This window comes from Pinus tabuliformis, chromosome 1_2 (assembly GCF_031772625.1).
Source record: "Pinus tabuliformis cultivar Carrire ecotype Pingquan chromosome 1_2, CPIR1, whole genome shotgun sequence".
NCBI classification, from domain to species: domain Eukaryota; kingdom Viridiplantae; phylum Streptophyta; class Pinopsida; order Pinales; family Pinaceae; genus Pinus; species Pinus tabuliformis.
Window position 1 is genome coordinate 243,295,040 of NC_142298.1, and position 19,421 is coordinate 243,314,460.

The 19,421-nt window shown below is 39.2% G+C and overlaps 1 protein-coding gene across 1 annotated transcript in view; it reads left to right on the forward strand.

The window, feature by feature from the left end:
• The window catches only part of EBS1 (EMS-MUTAGENIZED BRI1 SUPPRESSOR 1), a 446,396-nt gene that overhangs the window by 76,383 nt on the left and 350,592 nt on the right, over nucleotides 1-19,421 (forward strand). The window contains exons 10-13 of the mRNA XM_089394973.1: nucleotides 7,861-8,013; nucleotides 8,272-8,370; nucleotides 8,746-8,922; nucleotides 19,089-19,157. Of these exons, the coding sequence (XP_089251099.1) occupies nucleotides 7,861-8,013; nucleotides 8,272-8,370; nucleotides 8,746-8,922; nucleotides 19,089-19,157 (498 nt within the window). The remainder of the gene's footprint in view (nucleotides 1-7,860; nucleotides 8,014-8,271; nucleotides 8,371-8,745; nucleotides 8,923-19,088; nucleotides 19,158-19,421) is intronic.

Below are 19,421 nucleotides of genomic sequence, written 5' to 3' on the forward strand. Positions count from 1 at the left end.
AATCAATCAATTTGGAGGATGCTAAATGATGTAAGAAAAAATCGGACAAAGAATTTGGTCTGGCTCACTTGCCCCATGATTCAACAACTTCGAGGGAGAAGTTGAGATCCCCTCCCAATATTTATAATTAAGTTATCTCTCTTAGCAATCGAGGTTGCTAAAAGGCCAGTCCAAAACCTCACCCGCTCTTCAAGCGGGCTATAGATATTAGGGAAAGTGAACCTCTTCCCTAGATCCATCGAAAAACCCTCCATCCCGAGACTAGAGAAAAACTGCCAAAACATTTTGTTGGTGTTTCGGTGGCATTTCCAAATCAAGAAACATCACCCAGGTGTTTCGGTCACGTTTTGGGTACCGGTACGACACAAAACACTGGGTTCCTAGACGTTTCGTGCAACATAGTCTTGTATATATTTGATTTCCGAGATTTAGAGAGCAAGAGGGTCAGCAAGTGGGATTTGGAGGTGGGCGTTTTCTTGGTTTTTCTGTTCAAAGGTCAGCTGCTTGAGGTCTGTAATTTCTGCCTCAATCATACTATTTTCAATTTCTAGAGATTCCATTCTATGCAATAAATTTGGAATGTATTGTGTCCAGTTCAGGAAGTCCATTTCCAAAGTCTGTTTGCTGTTAACTTCCTGTTTCCTGTTGCAGACTTTTGCAACGAGCTCCTGTTTGTTGTGGCCATCTTCTTTTCAGCCATTTCCTGTTTCTTGTACGAAAAGAGAATTAATTTCTCCCAACCTGCTTGCCTCATGATTTTCAGCTGCAGCAAGGTTACTGTTGATGGAGAGTAAGACCTTATCAGCTTTTTCAGTCTCGTACAAAATTTGCGCTGACAAGATTTGATCAATATCTTATCCTATTCGTTGAACAACAGTGGAAGCCAGTTTTGTCAACCTGTCCATTCCGCACTTGAAACAATGAATATACCCCTTTGAATCAACAACTTAAATCAAATGTATTCCCAAGACCGAAGGGTGGATATCCTCTTTTTACTGACTGTCTTGGAGTGCAATCACTGTTACTGTCCTCATTCTCTGGTGACTCTAACATTAGAGTTGGATCCCAATATTTTGTCTGCATCATTTTGCTCCCTGTTTCATTTCCTGCACCATTTGTACCTCCCTCCATGGCTGTGGCTGCATGTATTGATGTTAATATTAGGTATGTTCTATGCTTAGAGCAATTTATTTCAATTTTCATAGTTAGCTCAATATCTTTTCTAGATTAGCAATCACATCAGCATAATAGTAAATTGCAGATAGAACATAAACATAAATCGCAGAAAACAAGCCAAGACAAGAGGACACAAGATGTGGTGCTAGCCAAGGACAAAACCCAATGTGGGGAAACCCATGATCAATTCTTCTTATATGTTCTTCAATAGTTCAGCAGAGAGAGAGAGAGATAGTACATTTACAACCGAAGCCAACACTTTGACTTATCTAAATAAGAGCATAGATCATCTCTAAGAAGATGATACATGAGGTAGCTGAACTCAGTTGAAGATAGCAGAGAGAGAGAGAGATAGTACATTTACAACCGAAGTCAACACTTTGACCTATCTAAATAAGAGCATAGATCATCTCTAAGAAGATGATACATGAAGTAGCTGAACTCAGTTGAAGACATGCTGCTTCAACTGATTCTCCCAGGTGACTTCATCACCATGCTGCACCTATCATTGTGCTGCTCCTCATCATCATGCTGCACCATGCTGCACCCATCATCACTACGCTGCATCTCATCATGCTTCATCAATCATGACTACCCATTGCTGTACTGCATCATGTAACGCCATGTGCCATTGCTGCACCATGTGCTTGCCACTGCTGTCCCATGTGCTTGCTGCATCATGCTTGCCATACAGTCTCATGTGCTTGCTGCACCATGCTTGCCACTATGTGCTTACTGCACCTTGCCCAATGTGCTTGCAGTACCATGCTTGCCACCATGTACTTGCTGTACTTTGCTTACTGTATAGCTGTCATAATTGTTAGCTTGCCATTGCTGCTGTCCCATTGTTGGCATGCCATTTGCTGTTGTCCCATTATAGCTGCTGTCCCATTGTTAGCATGCCATTTGCTGCTGTCCCGTTGTTAGCATGCCACTTGCTGCTGTCCCATCATAGCTGCTGTCCCATTGTGCTGCTGCCCCATTGTTGTTGCTGTGACTGCACCCAACACACAGCAAGACTAGCCCTCTAGCGGCCAGCCTTGAAGAGGCTTCTCCCATGCCACATTAACCTTTCAATGCAGCTGTGGAAATAACTCCAACAGATTGCTATGGCCCGCAGCCTAGCTTGCTGTAGCTTTCAGCCTCCTCAACGTGCCCAAACAGCCACTCAAATCCCAGCTTTTAGCTTGCATCTACTCGGCCTAGTAGCCTGCCCTCTCAGCCCTAGATCCTTGGCCCTCCATTCAACAATTCGGTCACTTGAAGTGACCTGCGGCTAGGGCATGGACAGACCTGCGGTTAGGGCTGGGCAGACTTGCAGTTAGGGCAGATTAGACCTGCGTATAAGGGCAGTGAGTAGGGCCTCCATCTTCGTGTTATTTCCACTGTTGATAATATCGGCGATATTCAAAAATATTGCGATATTTTCGGCAAAACATATATCGCTGAGAAAATATCGCGATATTTTCAAAATATCAGCAAATCTCGGCAAAATATCGCGATATTTTGAAAATATTGGCAAAATATCGGCTATGATTATAAATTTGGAAAAATTATTTTTTATGTTTGCCGATATTTGCTGATATTTTCGCCGATATTGCCGAGAAGATGTTTTCTGGATCCTCGCTGATATTTTGCAGATATCGATATTTTCAACACTCGTTATTTCTCCATCCTTGGACTGTGGCTAGGCTCCTTTAGGCAGCGTATAGAAGTAGGGGTCTCCTCCCTTGAATTGCTGCTAGATCATCCTCCTTGAGACTGTGTTAGGGCATCCTCCTTAGACTGTGTTAGGGCATCTTCCTTAGGACTATGTTAGGGCTTGTAGAGACCAGTGTATGGGGCAGCGTGTAGCCTTCCTTCTCGACTGCATCTAATCTCATACTAGGGCTCCTTACCTTCTGCGTTTAGGGCTTCCTCTCTTAGATTTCTCTTCCACTAAAACCCAGAACAAGTGGAGAGAGATCAAAAGTGAAGTGTGTAGAAATGACTATCAAGTCACTTTTTTTATACTAAAACGTTGAGCACATGTGTGAGTTATTTGGTTGCTGGCCGACCTCGACAAATTGTCTTAATACACAAATAAATTCATAACTCCATGAATACTTATCAGAATCGGATGATCTTTAGATCAATCCTACACGTCTCGATGAGAGGAGTCCAAGAAAAATATCAGCTGCCATAAATAAGATGACCCACATGGAGTTTGGCCCTAGCTGCCAATTTTAACAGTTAACTTTATAATGAGGGTTGATTCTGGAATTAGAGTTTGGCAAGGTAGCTTGCTTCAAATCAATACATGCATCATGCACAAAGTTGTGACTGGTATTGCATTATGGGCCACCATAGACAAACCCATGGGCCATAACTACTGTTCATAGGGAAATACACTTGCAATTCTGGACAATACAGTCGCAATTGGGTTATGAAATTAATAAAAAATTCAATTGTCTTGAACCTGACACCATTGCTATCAGAATCCTTTCCATGTAACTATTAATCATTGGGTGGAAATAAATGATGAATAGTAGCATGCCAACACCTATTCTTGAGAACCACAGAAGAAAGAAGTCCCCTTGGGCTAATTTGACTACTGGGTCCATAGTTTTGTCATCTCATGGTGGGTATTAGAAGTCAGGAAGAATGAAGTTGCTGTGCCATAGCTCCATTCTATCCAATACCTTATTCAATGTATGGGGATCTATGTGCTGAATAGGGCCTACTAGGGCCAACAGGATACTACCAGCACTTTGTGTTGAGGCAATATGAATTTGAGAGAGGATTTCAGAGCTGATGTGAATTCAAGGGAATTTTTTTCTTAGAGCCGATGGGAATTATGGTCAGAGCTGATGGGAATTCAAGGGTTATAGCCAAGGGTCAGAACTGATAACTTGTGCCATTATATTAAAAATCATATGGAAGAGGATCTAGGAATTGAGCTATAATGATGTTGGGCAGCTGGGAATCACTTCAACATTTTCATTTTCTGAAAGCTATAGCCTACAGATAGGATGTTGGTTGTACAGTTTACTGGTTGACTCAGATTATTAGTTCTTTCGCTGTGCTGTGTTCTCTGTTCTCAGTTTGTTACTGTGGTTCACTTCCTTGTTCATAAATTCAGATTTCTTTTCTTGCTTGTAAGTTTCGTTTTGTTCATGCTTACATTCTGTTCGTCTGTTCTGTTAGCCCAGAAATGCATTCTAATAGGTGGAGAGCAATCACTGATGAGCACTAAGAACAATAGCCAGTAAAGTCCTTAAGATTTTTGTTTGTATTTCCATTATTATAGTGACTTTTGGCAATGTATGTAGTGAAGCTGTAAGCTTCAGGAAAACCTTGAAATAACATGCTTGTTCAAAATGATGGTTATCACTGCAGCCAAAAATGTTTTCAAGGGTGGATAAATTTCTGACTCATCTTTCTTTTAGGATTTTATTACCCTATCTTGACTGTTGAATTTAAGTAGTCCCCCATATTTTATGAGACCGCCACTCCATAGTGTTGAAGTTCTGCCCAATAGCCCATTGTGTCCAAAGTTCCAACATGTCATAATGTTCGTGAAGTTTTATAATATTTATTGTACAGTGTTCTATGCATCATGATATATTTGACATTTCAGATATTAATTTTAATTATAAAATCATTTTTATATTTGCTGTACTTGCCATTTCCCCTCTGTATCTGAATCCTGGCTTTTTGAAAGTCTGGCAAATCCATATCTGTATTGGGATCCAGATCTATTTCCTTGTAACTTAGGATATATAGCTTCCAGAATTCTGAATCCTTCTAATTTTTAAACATTGAAATCTCTTAGATTTCATCCCAAAATGGAAAGCACCTTTTTTTTTAAGGATAAATTTCGCTGTTTATCAAACACAAGAATAACAAGTGACGTAAGGCACACTTTTCCTGTCATTTTGTTTAACCTCTAAATCTACTAGTCATTAGTGCAGTTCAGAGATGCATCTCTTAAGAGGACACTTCTGAACTAGAATGCAGCCTCGTCTTTTGATTGCTGTCTTGTTATGTTCATTGATAAACATTATCTCAGGAACATGATTTTCATCGTCATTATATCAGAGACATACTTGGAGATCTTTTATAGATATCATCCAGATATCTTTATTATATAGTTGGCTGAACGGATCAACTTTTATCTCCACATATGAAGCTGGTGTCTCTATGATAATATGCTAACTGCTTGAAAATCAGGAGTATTAGTCTTTATGTCATAGATATACTTAAAAGATCTTCTGAATGTGATTAGTAAAGAGGTCTCATTGCATAAACAATGAGGCTTTATTGATTTTATCAACTGTGATCTCTGTTTACAGTACAGGGTATTTGCTTTTAGTTCTAGGATACCTTATACATATCAGTCTGCTGGCCAGCTTTTTGCCTTTGGCTTGGCATGTTGTTTCGATTGTTCATGCTAGGGTCTGATTTTTTATTCTTTAAGAGATATCCTGTTGTTCATACTTGATGTATTCTTCTTGTTTGTTGCTATTTTAATATATGTAAGTGATATTTTGAATGGCATAGTCTATACACGTGTGCATGTGCTCATGTAACTGCTAATGCACTTGATGATTCTGCAACTTGGGATTTACCGCAAAGTTTAACAATCAAGTACTCTGTGCAAAATACACTGTGGTAGTAACCTGGCTGAAGTTACACAACAAATAAAACCTGGCTCATTGATGCATATTTCTCAAGTAAACAAAAAACGGAATTAAGTGAAATGGAAAATATATGATAGAAGGCTTTGTCTCATAGTTTGCACACTTCTATCTGGCTTGCAAACGGAATGGTAATAAAGTAAATTTTCTGACAGACTTTTAAAAGGATTATGTACTCCCTCCCAGTGTTCCATTTATCGCAATAATATCACCAAAACCAGCCTCGGAAATAATATTGAGAGTAATTATTGCAATATTTTCCCCTTTTGAAATTATCGTGATAATTTCAATATATTGCAATAATTTAGGTAATTTTCGCGATAATTTTGAAATTATCGCCCTGTCTTTGTCAATTTTAGCATATTGCCATTTTTTTCTTCTTCTTCTAACCCTAATTTTTTAAAAGTAAGTTAGGGGATTGAACTGTGAGGATACTCTGACTATTTCCATCAAGCAAACAAGGGGAAATCTGTTGTTTTCATTTACCATGATATGTCTCATGAGATACATACGCTAGTATTTAATGGTAATATGAAGTTCTTAAAGTGAAAGTGTACTTAAATTTTAACATTACCATTAATTGACTCAAGATGTTTGAGAGTGGTTTCGAGTCTTCAACCTCATTGGATTTCATATGGAGAAAGTAGAAATTTTGGATCCCACTCAAAATCCAGCAGACTTAACAGTTTTTGGATTTCAAGATTGGTGGGATTGCAACGTTTCTACTAGTTTCTGTGATGTATGAGGGCATGGAACTAACATTTAATCAAGATCACCAAGCCCTCTATGTACGTTGATGTTGGTGGCATTGCCTATTGAGATCCTCCTTCACCACCCTAGTAAAAATGTACGCTTCTATCAAGCAATCATTGACTAGGATGTGAAGCCTGTTCTATCTTATTTTAATTCTTAGAGGATGATCTTGATGAGGATTTCAGAGGCCATTTAGAGAATCTCTATTGATTTATTTTGATTCAGAGATGGATTTCACTTAGTGATTGATATTTTGGTTATTTGTGCTCTTGCTATATACATGAAAAACTTCGCATATTTGTGTGTAATAATTTGGTTTCATATGGATGCACATGGATTATATGTTCTTTTCAAAATTTCAATATTTTATGCTTTTTTTTGGTCGATCAATCTTTTGGTCCAGTTTTAATAACATTGTTGAGGATGCTGTGTCCATTTTCCATCAAGAAAACAAGGGGAAATCAGTTGTTTGCATTGCCATGATTCATCTTATGAGATACATTTATTTTTGTTGTGATATGATTTTGTATCATTCTATTAGATCTTATGACTTGGGACAAATATCATATTTCACATTGATATCTGATGTATCACTTGACATCTTATACATCCTATATATCAATTTTATTTTCTTATTTATGTAGTAATGTGTTTGTTTGATGTTGATGTTGTTTTAGAAGTTAAAAAATTGAAAAAATGATTATTTTTATATATTTTTTTTTAATTTTCATGACAATTTCCGATATTTGCCCCAATATTGCCGATAATTTAAATTTTGGACTCACGGCAATAAATTGCCAATAACGATAGATGTAACATTGCTCCCTCCCTTTGATGGAATATGTTTTCTTGTATTCAATGCCCAATTTTGAATGTAATATCCTCTCATAGGTTTCTCAAGATGCTGTACAATTTCTCCAGACTCCACATCTTCACAGCTTGAGGGAAAAGTTATGTCTTTTTGAATGCACTATTTATTATATTTTTTTTCCTTCCATCTCTTAGTCCACTGTAAGATGTCTAATCGAATTTTACAAATCTATGTTTGTTTCCTACTGATAATATATACATCTGATTATCCTATACTATCATTGTTGTGGTTCTTCACCTCTCAGTTTCTTCTTTGATGTTGAGGTAAATGTGTTTGCATGGATATTGTCGAAGGGTGATTTATATTGTGGAAAGATGCATTACTTGCTTTTCATCATTATACACTTCCATATGTTAATAAGTTGTAATATTTTCATTGCAGGTTCCTCGAAAGGATATAAAGATGCTATTATATACACCTGCACCATCCGAACAGGGTTCTTTTCGTTTAGACTTCCGTTCTATCCACGTACACTATCTGAACAATTTAGAGGAGGACTCTATGTATAAAAGATGGCGAAGCAATCTGAATGAGGTTTCAGAGCTTTTATTCTTGCTTTTTAGTCTTGTTATGTTTTATTTCGGGCCTGTTTGTAGGATTAAGGTTACATATCACTTTCCTTGCAGGCCTGTATACAGTTTGGACGAGGAAAACCTTGTCATTGTTTTCTCAGACAAATTTTTAGTCTCGACAGTTACAGATACCTGAGAGTTCTGTTCATGCAAGTAGTAATTTACATGCAATGGATTTCTAATCATTATTGTTTACTTTTCTGTGCTTTCTATGATTCAGCTGCTTATGCCAGTCTTCCCTGGTCAGTTCCATTATATTCGTAAGAATCTTTACCATGCTGTCTATGTCATTGACCCTTCCTCTGCGGCTGGGCTAAAGGTATCCCCTTTATTTGGATGGTTTAGTGACTTCATTTTTTTGATCAATATTTTTTATCCTTTTTTAGTACTAATATCTTTAAGGTGTCACTTAAGGTGGTCTGCTATGGTATTTTTTCATTTTCTTATTAATGTTTTTGATAATTAGAATGCTACTTTTTCATATTATAATGAAGATTGATTTCCTAAATGTATGCTCTTTATTTGGACGGTTTATTGACTGGATATTTTAGTATTAGTATCCTTAAGGAGCTACTTAAGGTGATGTGTTATGTTTTTTTAAATTGAATTTCTAACTAATATTTTTGATCCTTAGAATGCTACCTCTTCATATTATAATTAATCATGAATACTGACTTCCTAATTTATTATGCAGGCTGTAGATACCATTATGTATATGTTTGAGAATCATGTCCCTATGAGGTTTGGGATTATCTTGTTTTCATCCAAACTGGCTGAATCTATTGAAGAAAATGATGGTGAAATCCCGGCCTATTTTGATGAGAACAACAAGAACGAGTTCAGAAAAGGAGAGGAAGATACTTCAAGTTTGGTAAATTTAGATGCACACTTATGCTTAACTTTGGCAATCATGGAAGCTTTTATTCCTTGCAGCAGTGTAAACGTTATTTTTGCCTAACAGAACATTTATTTGTTATAACTTATCTGTTGGTCTGACTGTCACCTTACGGTGCAATTCTGCATTTAAAAATCACATGGAAACATTTGGTATACTGTAGAAGGTTAGCCTAGTGCCTCAATAATATAGGGCTATGGAAGTTATTTTATGGTGAAGCTCCCTTAGCCACACATATTTCTAATATATTATGCATGGGTAGAATTATTTAACATGAGACTATCTCGTTGATTAATTGTGCACTGAAAACTAAAACATTAAGCTAATTGTTGTGTGTCAGAACCATGATATAATGTGAAAGTGATAATAGATGAGATAGATAAGATAAAATAATTTTATTAATGTCCAACAAGTGATCACAAATATGTCAATGGGGCCGCTAAGTACATCTGTGTCCATGCAAAGTGGGAATTCACATGCTGCTCCTATATAATCAAGTTAAAAGCCAAATAATACAAATAAAAAAGCCAAGGGCAGAGTGCAAGGCTGTGGTACAGAAGTACGGGGAAGAATACAGCTGAGAATTTGAACCTAGGGGAGAATGCCTCTCAATAAGGAACGTGGAAGGGAGCCTGAATGCCTTCCAAAACTGCCACTAGAGGATGAGGGGGAGGAGGAGGTGCAGCCCTTCTCTAAGATAGAAACCTCATTAACTGATGCTCTCGTAACATCTAAGACCATAGGGAAGAAACACTGATATGCGACTAACCAGAAGACTTGGAAGATGTAGAAGAGATGGTTTGTTGTGTGCCCCACTATCTAGAAGATGCTATATGCCATTGAGATTTAGAGGAGGCTGTCTATTTGTTGGTGCTATGACATGAGCTATTTCTGGATTGGAGGCGATATCTCTATATGGGTCTTGCTGGTTGGGCATTGGTGATCACCTGAGGTCTCACATATCTAGTGGTAGCATTGATGCTATTGTTTTCCTATTTCTTGGCGCCCTTGTCTATTGGGATCCCTGGAAACAAGTAATTATTGTGGAAGTATTTGCTGTTGGGGAGGTGGCCAGAGTGAGTGAGAGTGGTGTCCAGTAACCTCCCTTATGAACAATGCCAAAGGCCATTGTTCTAGATATTTGAAGAACATGGAGAGGGAGTTTTAGGACAACTAGGCTGTTTGCTGAATAGCTTATCCTTGATGGCATTTTTTTCTGCTGGTGAATTGCTTAAAAGCACATGAAAAGTGCTTGGTTGGATAACCCTCTCAAAGAGTATTCCAACCAGTGTGGAAAAAGTCGACAAAAAGTCGGGATTAAATTGCCAAAATCTGGTTTTTTGGGCTAGTCGATTAAATTGACTGATTTTTTTTCCGACTTTTTCACTGTGGAAAAAATTGGGATTAATTCGTAAAAGTCCCTATTTAATCGGGAGTTGACCCAAAAAGTCGCCGGGACTTCCCAGGGCGCGGATAAGAGACGGAAAAGGCAAAAAACACATCATTTTTCACTGTTTTTGCTGCCATTCGTCCCTGTGGAGAGGGGAGGTGTTTGCCATTGCCTAAGAGGAGGAGATTTGCTAGTTTTGTGGTGGGGATTTGGAGATTTGTCCATTGCTCAACGCGAGAGATTCAAAGTGTCGATTTTCTGCTGCGAGGTATGTATTTTAATTTCTCTCTTAGTCTCGCCCAGCGTCCTGCAAGACTTCTCCAAGTCTTCAGACCTGCTCTGATACCACTTGTCACACCCCCAATTCTTTTTCCCTTAAATTGGCCGAGTGCGGCACCGCCTAAGTTAATAACTTGTTCCGTCGTTAATTAACTTTACGAACTACGCCTTAACAATTCATAGTAAACATGAATTACATATTATTAATGTGTGGAAACCATCAACAATATAAAGATAATAATACAACTCGGCAATAATATAAAAGAACGATCTTTTATTATATAATGAGAGTTTACATGACCGGGAGCCGCGCTCTACCGGCGTTAATAAAATGAGAGGGCGCCCGCCCGTGCAAGAGCGCACGACGGTCTGCCACAATAATCCACCGTAATACAAATATACATACACAATCTTGGCGTTGGGCGGGCGGGCGCACCCATGCGCAACCCGTGCCCAAACCTCAACCCAATCTAAGCGTATACCGGTGTGGGCGCCCGTGCGCACCACCGCAACCTCCAAACCTATCACCGTGCACTTACAACCCTACGCCCAGCTTGGCGGGCTCATTGCCTTAGTGCGAGTCGTTGATAGACCTGCGCCATCCTCTTGTGCGCACTTGAGATGTGCGAAGAGAATGCGAAGTTGTTGTTGTCAAATGAGCGTGCTCAATCAAGAGTTTATACCATCATTCCATGCGGCGACCATCTCCATGGCCGACCCCTTTATCGCCCAACCGTTGTGTCTTCAAGCCTTTATGCCGTCGGCTTTGCTCAATCCACCCTTCGGTCGGCTTGTGTGTGGGGCGAGCTATCCAGTCGCCCTATAACCGTGCGGGCACTCTCCTATCTCCGCGCGCATATGTGACTGCGCCTTCGCAAGTTCGAGCCACCGCACTTTCATGACTTAGTCGTTTTTCAAGTGAGAGGGGCGCGCGCCTTCGCACGAACCTGCGAGGCGTTACATTCTCCCCCACTGGAAATCGTTGTCGTCCTCGACAACATACCATCTCGGTAGCCATCCACCAAGATCATCATCATCCATGATGTTGACTTCTCCACACAAAGCAACATCCTTGCAACATATGTAGAGTCACCGTCTCCACCATGCCTCGTCTTAGCAACCAACTGTCACCAAGATACTCCATACCAATGTATGTCATATATCAGATGTCCATGATCATCGACCACCCTGTCACAGTCTCCCCATGTTGCTCTCCACCATGGAAGGTTGATCCCTCCAATTCAAGCTACATGTCCACCGCAACAATGTGTCCACCCCGTCATGTCATCACCACCATGTGCAAAACTGCCCATGATATGTCAACAAGTGTTAACACACCTCAATCATGTGCCAACATCTTATCTCATCAATCGGAAGTCATCTCAATCCATGATCATCAACCACTATGTCACAATCTCCACATGCTGCTCCATTGTGGAAGGCTGGTCCCTCCATCTCAAGCTGCATGCCCACTGCAACATATCGTGTCGACCTCATCATGCGTCGTCCTCATGTGAACTGCTGCCATGATACTCCAACAAATGCTAACACATCTCTGTGCATGCTATAGCCCTCATGTCTGAACTAGTTGGGTAGCTAATCCAACCGTCACGCCCAAACCATGAGAATGCACATCCTCATGCCACCATCAGTCGTTCCTCAAGCATCCTGTCACATCCTCAACTCGATCAAGAATCCATCTCCATATAAGTGTAAGCCATGCTCAGGTCCATGAAGTAGTCCTCATCTCATCTGCAACATGTTGTTCATGATGTTTGGTGTCAATGTGCTACATGAAATCAGCCACAGTTATCCCAACATCATCCATGTGTGTATCTCCTCCATATGAAGAGATCATCTCATCAATCTCCAACTCTCGGTATGCCACATCTAGGTCCATGAAGCAACCTCCATCATATCTGCAATGTGCCATCCCTCAAGTCTGCCATAGAAACAATTGTACACCTGTCTCATCTATCCATGCTGGCAAACTGCACGATCCTGGTCCAACTTGATCAATCTCAAGTTCATCCTCCATCATGGTCATGTCTGCAACATCTTCAATCATCATCACTTCCTCTTCCTTGATAGCACAATCTGCAACTTCACCTTGCTCCATTGTCCAACCAAGTTGAAGAAGCTCTCCTTCAACATTCTTTTCCAAGACTTCAAGCTTATCTCAGATCCGGGGATTCTCTTCCTTCAACCTCGTCAACCTGTATAAGGTAAGCAAGAGCTTCCCTTTACCTTCTCCCAAACTTGCCATGCCTTGTACTTCGTCTTCCCCGGTTCGTACTTCGTTTGGTCCACAGACGCCCAAACTGTGTATACCTGCCCACACGCAGTCCCACTTGCCCACCTGACAAGTGCCCAAATCGTATGACCAGCACGTAGTACCGCCTGCCCAACTCTACGATACCCGGTTCCAACCTTTACCAGCTTCACCAAGTTCCTTGCAACCATGAACCAGCCCTTGTTCACTTCGTGTGAAACAACTTCCTTCACCTGCAAGTACCCTTGTCACTGTCACGAGCAACCCTGCTCAAACCGAGTCTTGAAACTACCTTCAAATGCTTTAACACCTGAATCTTGTTCAAGCCTCAATATCACCTGTCAAATTTCCAAGTGTATACACACTTGCTTCGCCCAGCTTTCTGCAAGACTTCTCCATGTCTTCAGACCTGCTCTGATACCAACTGTCACGCCCCCAATTCTTTTTCCCTTAAATTGGCCGGGTGCGGCATCGTTTGTTACACAAATGACTTCTTAAATCTTTCTATAATTCTATTAGTTTGTTTTTATCTTATTTTTGCTTAGAATTTTGAATCAAAACATTGTTTAAAATCTAGATTGAATCAAAACTTCAACTTTCAGGAATCAAATGACAAAAATTCAAACCCTTTTTTAGTGAATCTGAGTGTATTCAAGTGAGTGAGAAGAGTTATTTAAAATTTAAAATCAACAATTACATTTGTGTTTGCTTCTTATGTGATGGGCAATTTTTTTATTTTTTTTCAATTTTTTTTTTTTTTGCCCAGGTTCAAATTCAAGCAAAATGCCAAGGCTTTTGGACCCTATGTGGGAATATGGTGAACTTGATACTATACCTGAATCTGGGGGGGTCAATAGAATGTATTTGACCTGCAAGTTGTGTGGCAAGCATATGTCATGTGGTGTCAACATATTAAAATTCGATTTGGGGCAAATTCCGGGGCAAAATGTGGACCTTTGTCCAGATACATTTCTCGAAATCATCCAACAAGCCATTAAATCGTTGATGGATAAAGAGGAGGGCAAAGACACCAGGGCAACACTAAAAATCAGACTTGTAGGGGCCTCAAGGGTGGGGGAAGTGAGAGTGGTTCTTTAGCATCACCTTCCACACCCACATGTCCCAACCCCTCAACTTTCTCAACTTTTTGTGTTCCTCGAACCACACTTGGTGCACAACCTGGCATCAAATCGACACTTAAAAAAAGGAAAAGGAAAAAGTTGACAGGTTGGTCAGTAAGTGTCTTCTATGGAGTGATGTTCCTTTCAACATTGCCAAGACAAACCCATTCTACCAACTTATGTTTGATGTTGTTGCTGTCGTTGACTTGGGGTACAAAGCCTCTACCTTTGCAAAGTTGAGAGGGTCTCTTATTCAAGATGAAAAGACTGATTGCACTGCTATATTGGAGGAGTTTAGGGCATCATGGGAACACACTGGATGCACAGTCATGTCAGATGGTTGGACTGACCAGAAGGGTAGGACCCTTCTTAACTTCTTGGTTAGTTGTCCCAAGGGGACAATGTTTATGAAATTTGTTGATGCATTTGCACACATTAAAGATGCACGTTTATTATGTGAGTTGTTGGACATCTTCATTCAGGAAGTAGGCCCACGAAATGTTGTCCAAGTCATAACGGACAACGCTGTAAATTATGTTGCCGCTGCCTAGTTGCTAATGGAGAGGTATCCTAACTTGTTTTGGACACCTTGTGCTGCTCATTGTATGGACTTGATGTTGGAGGATATAGGTAAGATTCCTCTTGTGAGGGATATTGTTGAATCATCCAGGAGCATAACAAAATTATATATAATCATGCGTCTGTGCTTAGCTTGATGAGAAAATTCACAAACAACAAAGAGTTGTGTGTCCTGCCATTACACGATTTGCCACTACTTTCATATCTCTTTACTCTTTGTTGAATTCTATATGGGATGTGAAGAGCATGTTTCTTTCACAGGATTGACATGCTTTATCTATTAGCCTCAAACCAGAGGGAGAGGGGATATGCAGACTAGTTTCATATGATCAGAGCTTTTGGGAAGGAGTAGAGGAGGTGTGTGCTATTTCAAAACCTTTGCTAAGGGTTCTTCGGTTGGTTGATGGTTGATGGAGAGAGGCCATGGATAGGGCCAAAGAAGCCATTCATGCTTATTATGAAGATAAGGGAGATGAGGGGTTAGAGAAACAACAAGTCATATGGAGACTGATTGATGAACGATGGAACAATACCCTCCATCGCCCCATTCATGCTACAAGTATCTACCTCAACCTCGCATTTTCTTATTCTTGTGGTTTCAGATTTGATGCTGAGGTGATGGATGGATTCTTCACTTGTGTTGAGAGGATGGTGGCATCTGAGCAAGAATGTGAAGATATTTCTAAATAAATGGAGATATATAGGATGGCAAGTGGGACATTTGGTTTTAGCATGGCTACTAAGAATAGGACGACCAAAATGCCAGGTATGCTTCAATTTGTTTCAAATTTAGAATTTCGATGTTTTAATTTTTTTTTTTGTTCTTCTATGTTTCTCATTTTTCGTTTAACTTGTAGATGCTTGGTGGACAAGCTATGGTGGCAGAGTACCCCATCTCCAAAAGCTTGCCATTCGAGTGCACAACCAAACATGCAGTTCCTCTGGGTGTGAGTGCAACTCGAGTGTATTTGACAAAATACATAGCAAAAAGCGCAAAATTGGTTCCCATAGTCATACCAAGTTACCCAACCCAAAACAATGAAGAAATATAAAAAAATCTTTAAAAACAATGAAAACAAAAGAAAAATGGTGCCCATACCAAGTTTCCCAACAAAAAACAATGAAAAACATACAAAAACAATGTTTTTAAACAATGAAAACAAAAAAAAATAATCCACATACCGTTTCTATAGAGAAATCGGTGGTCTCCTCTTGATTTTCTCCTCTAAGCACTTAGATTTGGCTAAAAACCCTTTTCAGCTTGGTCTCCAAGAGCTCCTCCTCCCTCTGCGCGCGACTGTCCAAATGAGCTCATGAAAAAACCCAAAAAAAACGTTATAAAACTATGTTGTTGCAACCCTCGACGATTTTTTAAGTTTTTATCGTGATTTTTTCGTTTTTATCGCAATTATTTCAATAAAAATCGGCAAAAAAAATTCCTGCGATTATTTCGTTTAATTATCGCGATTTTATCGGAAGAGGGAAAAAATCGCGATTTTTTCATTTTATCGCGATATTATCGCGATTTTCACAACACTGGTAAGAAAATCTCATAGGAGGTATACTGTCCCTCATTGAAGATCTGGACACTCTTACATGCTCTTATGCATCTTGTAATGTTTGCGTAAGCCCTCTTAGTTTCCTATGTACTAGAGTAAAAGGTGAGGGCATATCCAACCCCCTATCACACTTTATCCACACTTGGATTTGATTTTTCTCTAACCTTTGAATCGATGTATAGACCAACAACCTTTGCACTCCTTTCAATCTATGAAGCAGATACTTGGGAAATATTGGATCTTACATCCTCATCAATATTCATTTCTCGGCTCGCCATAGTCTTCCTATGTGTTGGAATATGGTTGTGTAAGTTGTGGAAGTCTCACCTTTCAAAAAAAAGATGCTAACACAATATCTTGAACCTCCAAGAAAAGCAGTGCACCACTAGGGGAAGGTGAACCACTCACCATATGGTCACTTAGAGCTCCCAGAAGTACTGCAAGCCCCCTGAAGTTCCCAGAGCTGAATATCCAACTCAAATGGGACCCTCATAAGAGGGTCTTTCTACGACCCCAAGTTGCTCACTGTAAGGTCCCACCTTACCAACCATACCAACCATCAGTATTATGCTAAGGTTGACTCAAAATGTGATTTAAGTTTAAGTTTTTAAGACGTAAAATTTAATGCAAGGTTATATGTTTATATTTATATTTATATTTTTATTGGTATTCATTACACCGTTGCGCTCCTTTTGAGAGAATCTTGGGACAAGAGTATAATCAAGGTGAACTTTGTAAACTCGATCTTCCTGAGAGAATACAACCTTGTCATTGTACAACAACACTCCCAACAATTGCAAGCTTGAAATTAATCAATGATTCCAAAATATGTTTTGAACTTGTATCCATGGAATTCTGCCACACATGCTTTGCATATGCCTTTTCAATGTTAGAAGGCTCATCCAATTTTCCATTTGAATGTACAAGTGCCATATGATCAACATGCAATATGTAGAGGCCACCATCTCACATACCTTTAGCCAAAACCCTCAGAATTGCTAGAATAGAACCATTGATAGTGTACATCCATTGTTCAAATGCAACTCCATACTTGAGCTTTGTCATAAACGAAACTAAAGAAAATTTCTCTTAAAATCTAGTAAACAAAACTCATTTAGCTCAACAACCACACCTGATCACATTTTGAAGAAAATGGAGTCCAATCCTTTCATAGAATAAGAGGTAACCTCATCTAACTCCACTCTGATAGTCTTGCTCTCGAGACACATTGAAGAGTTTCGTGTCAAAAGTCACATATCTTGCTGCCCCAGTTTCGTCATACCATACAACAATTGACATAGTTTTAGAAGATAAACAAGAGACCATGGAGAAGGTCTCAAATAGGGATGATCACTCTTCCACTTGTTTTACAATACTTGCACTTGCTGCAACTTGCTCGTCAAGGGTCTGTGCCAAACCGTAGCCTTCTTTGTCTCCTTAGGATGAAATCTTAACCCTAGAATTTTCCTTGAAAAATCTCCAAGAACCTAGCATCTAAGACGACGAGAGCAAATATGCATGAAGAAGATTGCAAGAAGACAAGTTCACCCTACTATCATATCTTTAACTCAAGTGTGTGAGTACGAGTGAACACTTACAAGTATGGTTCTGTCCTCCCTCTATTTGAATTTTAGGTGAGGGAGGCCTATAATACAAAGTAGACTTAGTCCACTACAAGCAACGTAGCTATACACAAGATAGGCCCTCGTGTGGAGTTCTCTAACTCTAGGTGACACATGTCAATCTCAAAGGTATACACATGCAATGAGCAAGGTCCCAAGACTGAATGCTCCTTGAGCAAGGTCTAATGCTCCTCTTTGAAAGGTCTCCAATTCTTCTCTTCGAAAGGTCTCCAATTCTCCAATTCTCCATCATAAACCATGTCTATATTTGGGCTGACCCCACCTACATGATCACTCTTTGACCCAAGCGTCCTCAAGTCCGTAGGTAGATTGCCACACAAACATCAAGACAGGGTGTAACAATCAATGAAAATGCCAACTTCATTTTGTAAATGCCTCGAGATACAACCAAGGGTCTTCCATACACCATGTATCCCACATCACATTAAGCTACCCCAAACGTGGTGTAAACACTTTTAGAATATCCCCAAAATCTGACACTTATGCTGCTGTATGGCCCATTACCATTGAAAGAAATAGCCAAAGTGTTCATCCAAATGCTAGGAAACCATGAACAGTTTTACTACACGACTTGAGAATTATTTGTGTGGCCATGTGATGCCATAGACAAGTCTTTGTATTTTGATATTTTAGTTTCATACTTTAGTGCCATGTTTGCTCTTTTATTGTTAAACAATTGTCAGTTTGGTTTCCAACTAGATTTGTAGCTTTCATTTAATGCCTAGACTACTATCTTTTTAAAAACTGGGTATTTACGTGAGGTCACCAATGTATGAAATGTCCTCTTTTCTTTTGTAGTCGAACCTGCACACCCTCCTGCCTCTTCCTCTTTAAATGAAAGTTCCAATTACACAAAAAGGGTTTCTTTTAGAATGATTTTTGGAATACCATCAAGCCAAAAAAAGGCGTTAGAGGCTTTACGAATGTTTAACTTTCATCTTCATTGTAACATTCCCTTGCACAGAAGAAAAGGGTGTTATTAATGGTATAGTGTGTATTTAATTATTGAGAAATTTGCCGTAACTTTGGAGGATTTTAATTTATTTCCCTTGTGTATGTGATTGATTAAAATAATATATTTTGTTGTCACGTTTGCTTATTTATGTTTGTATGAAGATGGCAACAATTATGAATTATAGATTAAGTATGTTAAGCACTTTTCTCCGGAAAAAGTATGTTAAGCACCTAGTGTATCTATTGCAAATCACATTTAGCAATATTTATCCAGATACAATTTCTTCATTATACAAGGGTATCATCGATTGACATTTTACTGTATGGCTTTTGTTGACCTTGCAGATTATTTCATTGTTCCTTTACATTGAAGAGAATTATGGGATGAGGATGGCAGTACAATTTTTAATTGGTGTATGCTCCTACTGTATACCCAATTCCTTGAAGATAGTATTTATTACAGAGTTAGAATGCATTTTCTCTTTTGTATGTGCTTTATTTATAGATTCAACAGTATAGCATTTAACCCTGTTTCACATAAGTGATAGAATTTCACTTTATTTTGGTGATGTGAAATTGTACATAGGAGCCAAAAATTATTTCATTGTGGTGAGTACTTTATTTTATTTGCCTTGTAAGTTGTATCTTAAGTTCTCATCGTTTGTGTAAATTACTGTA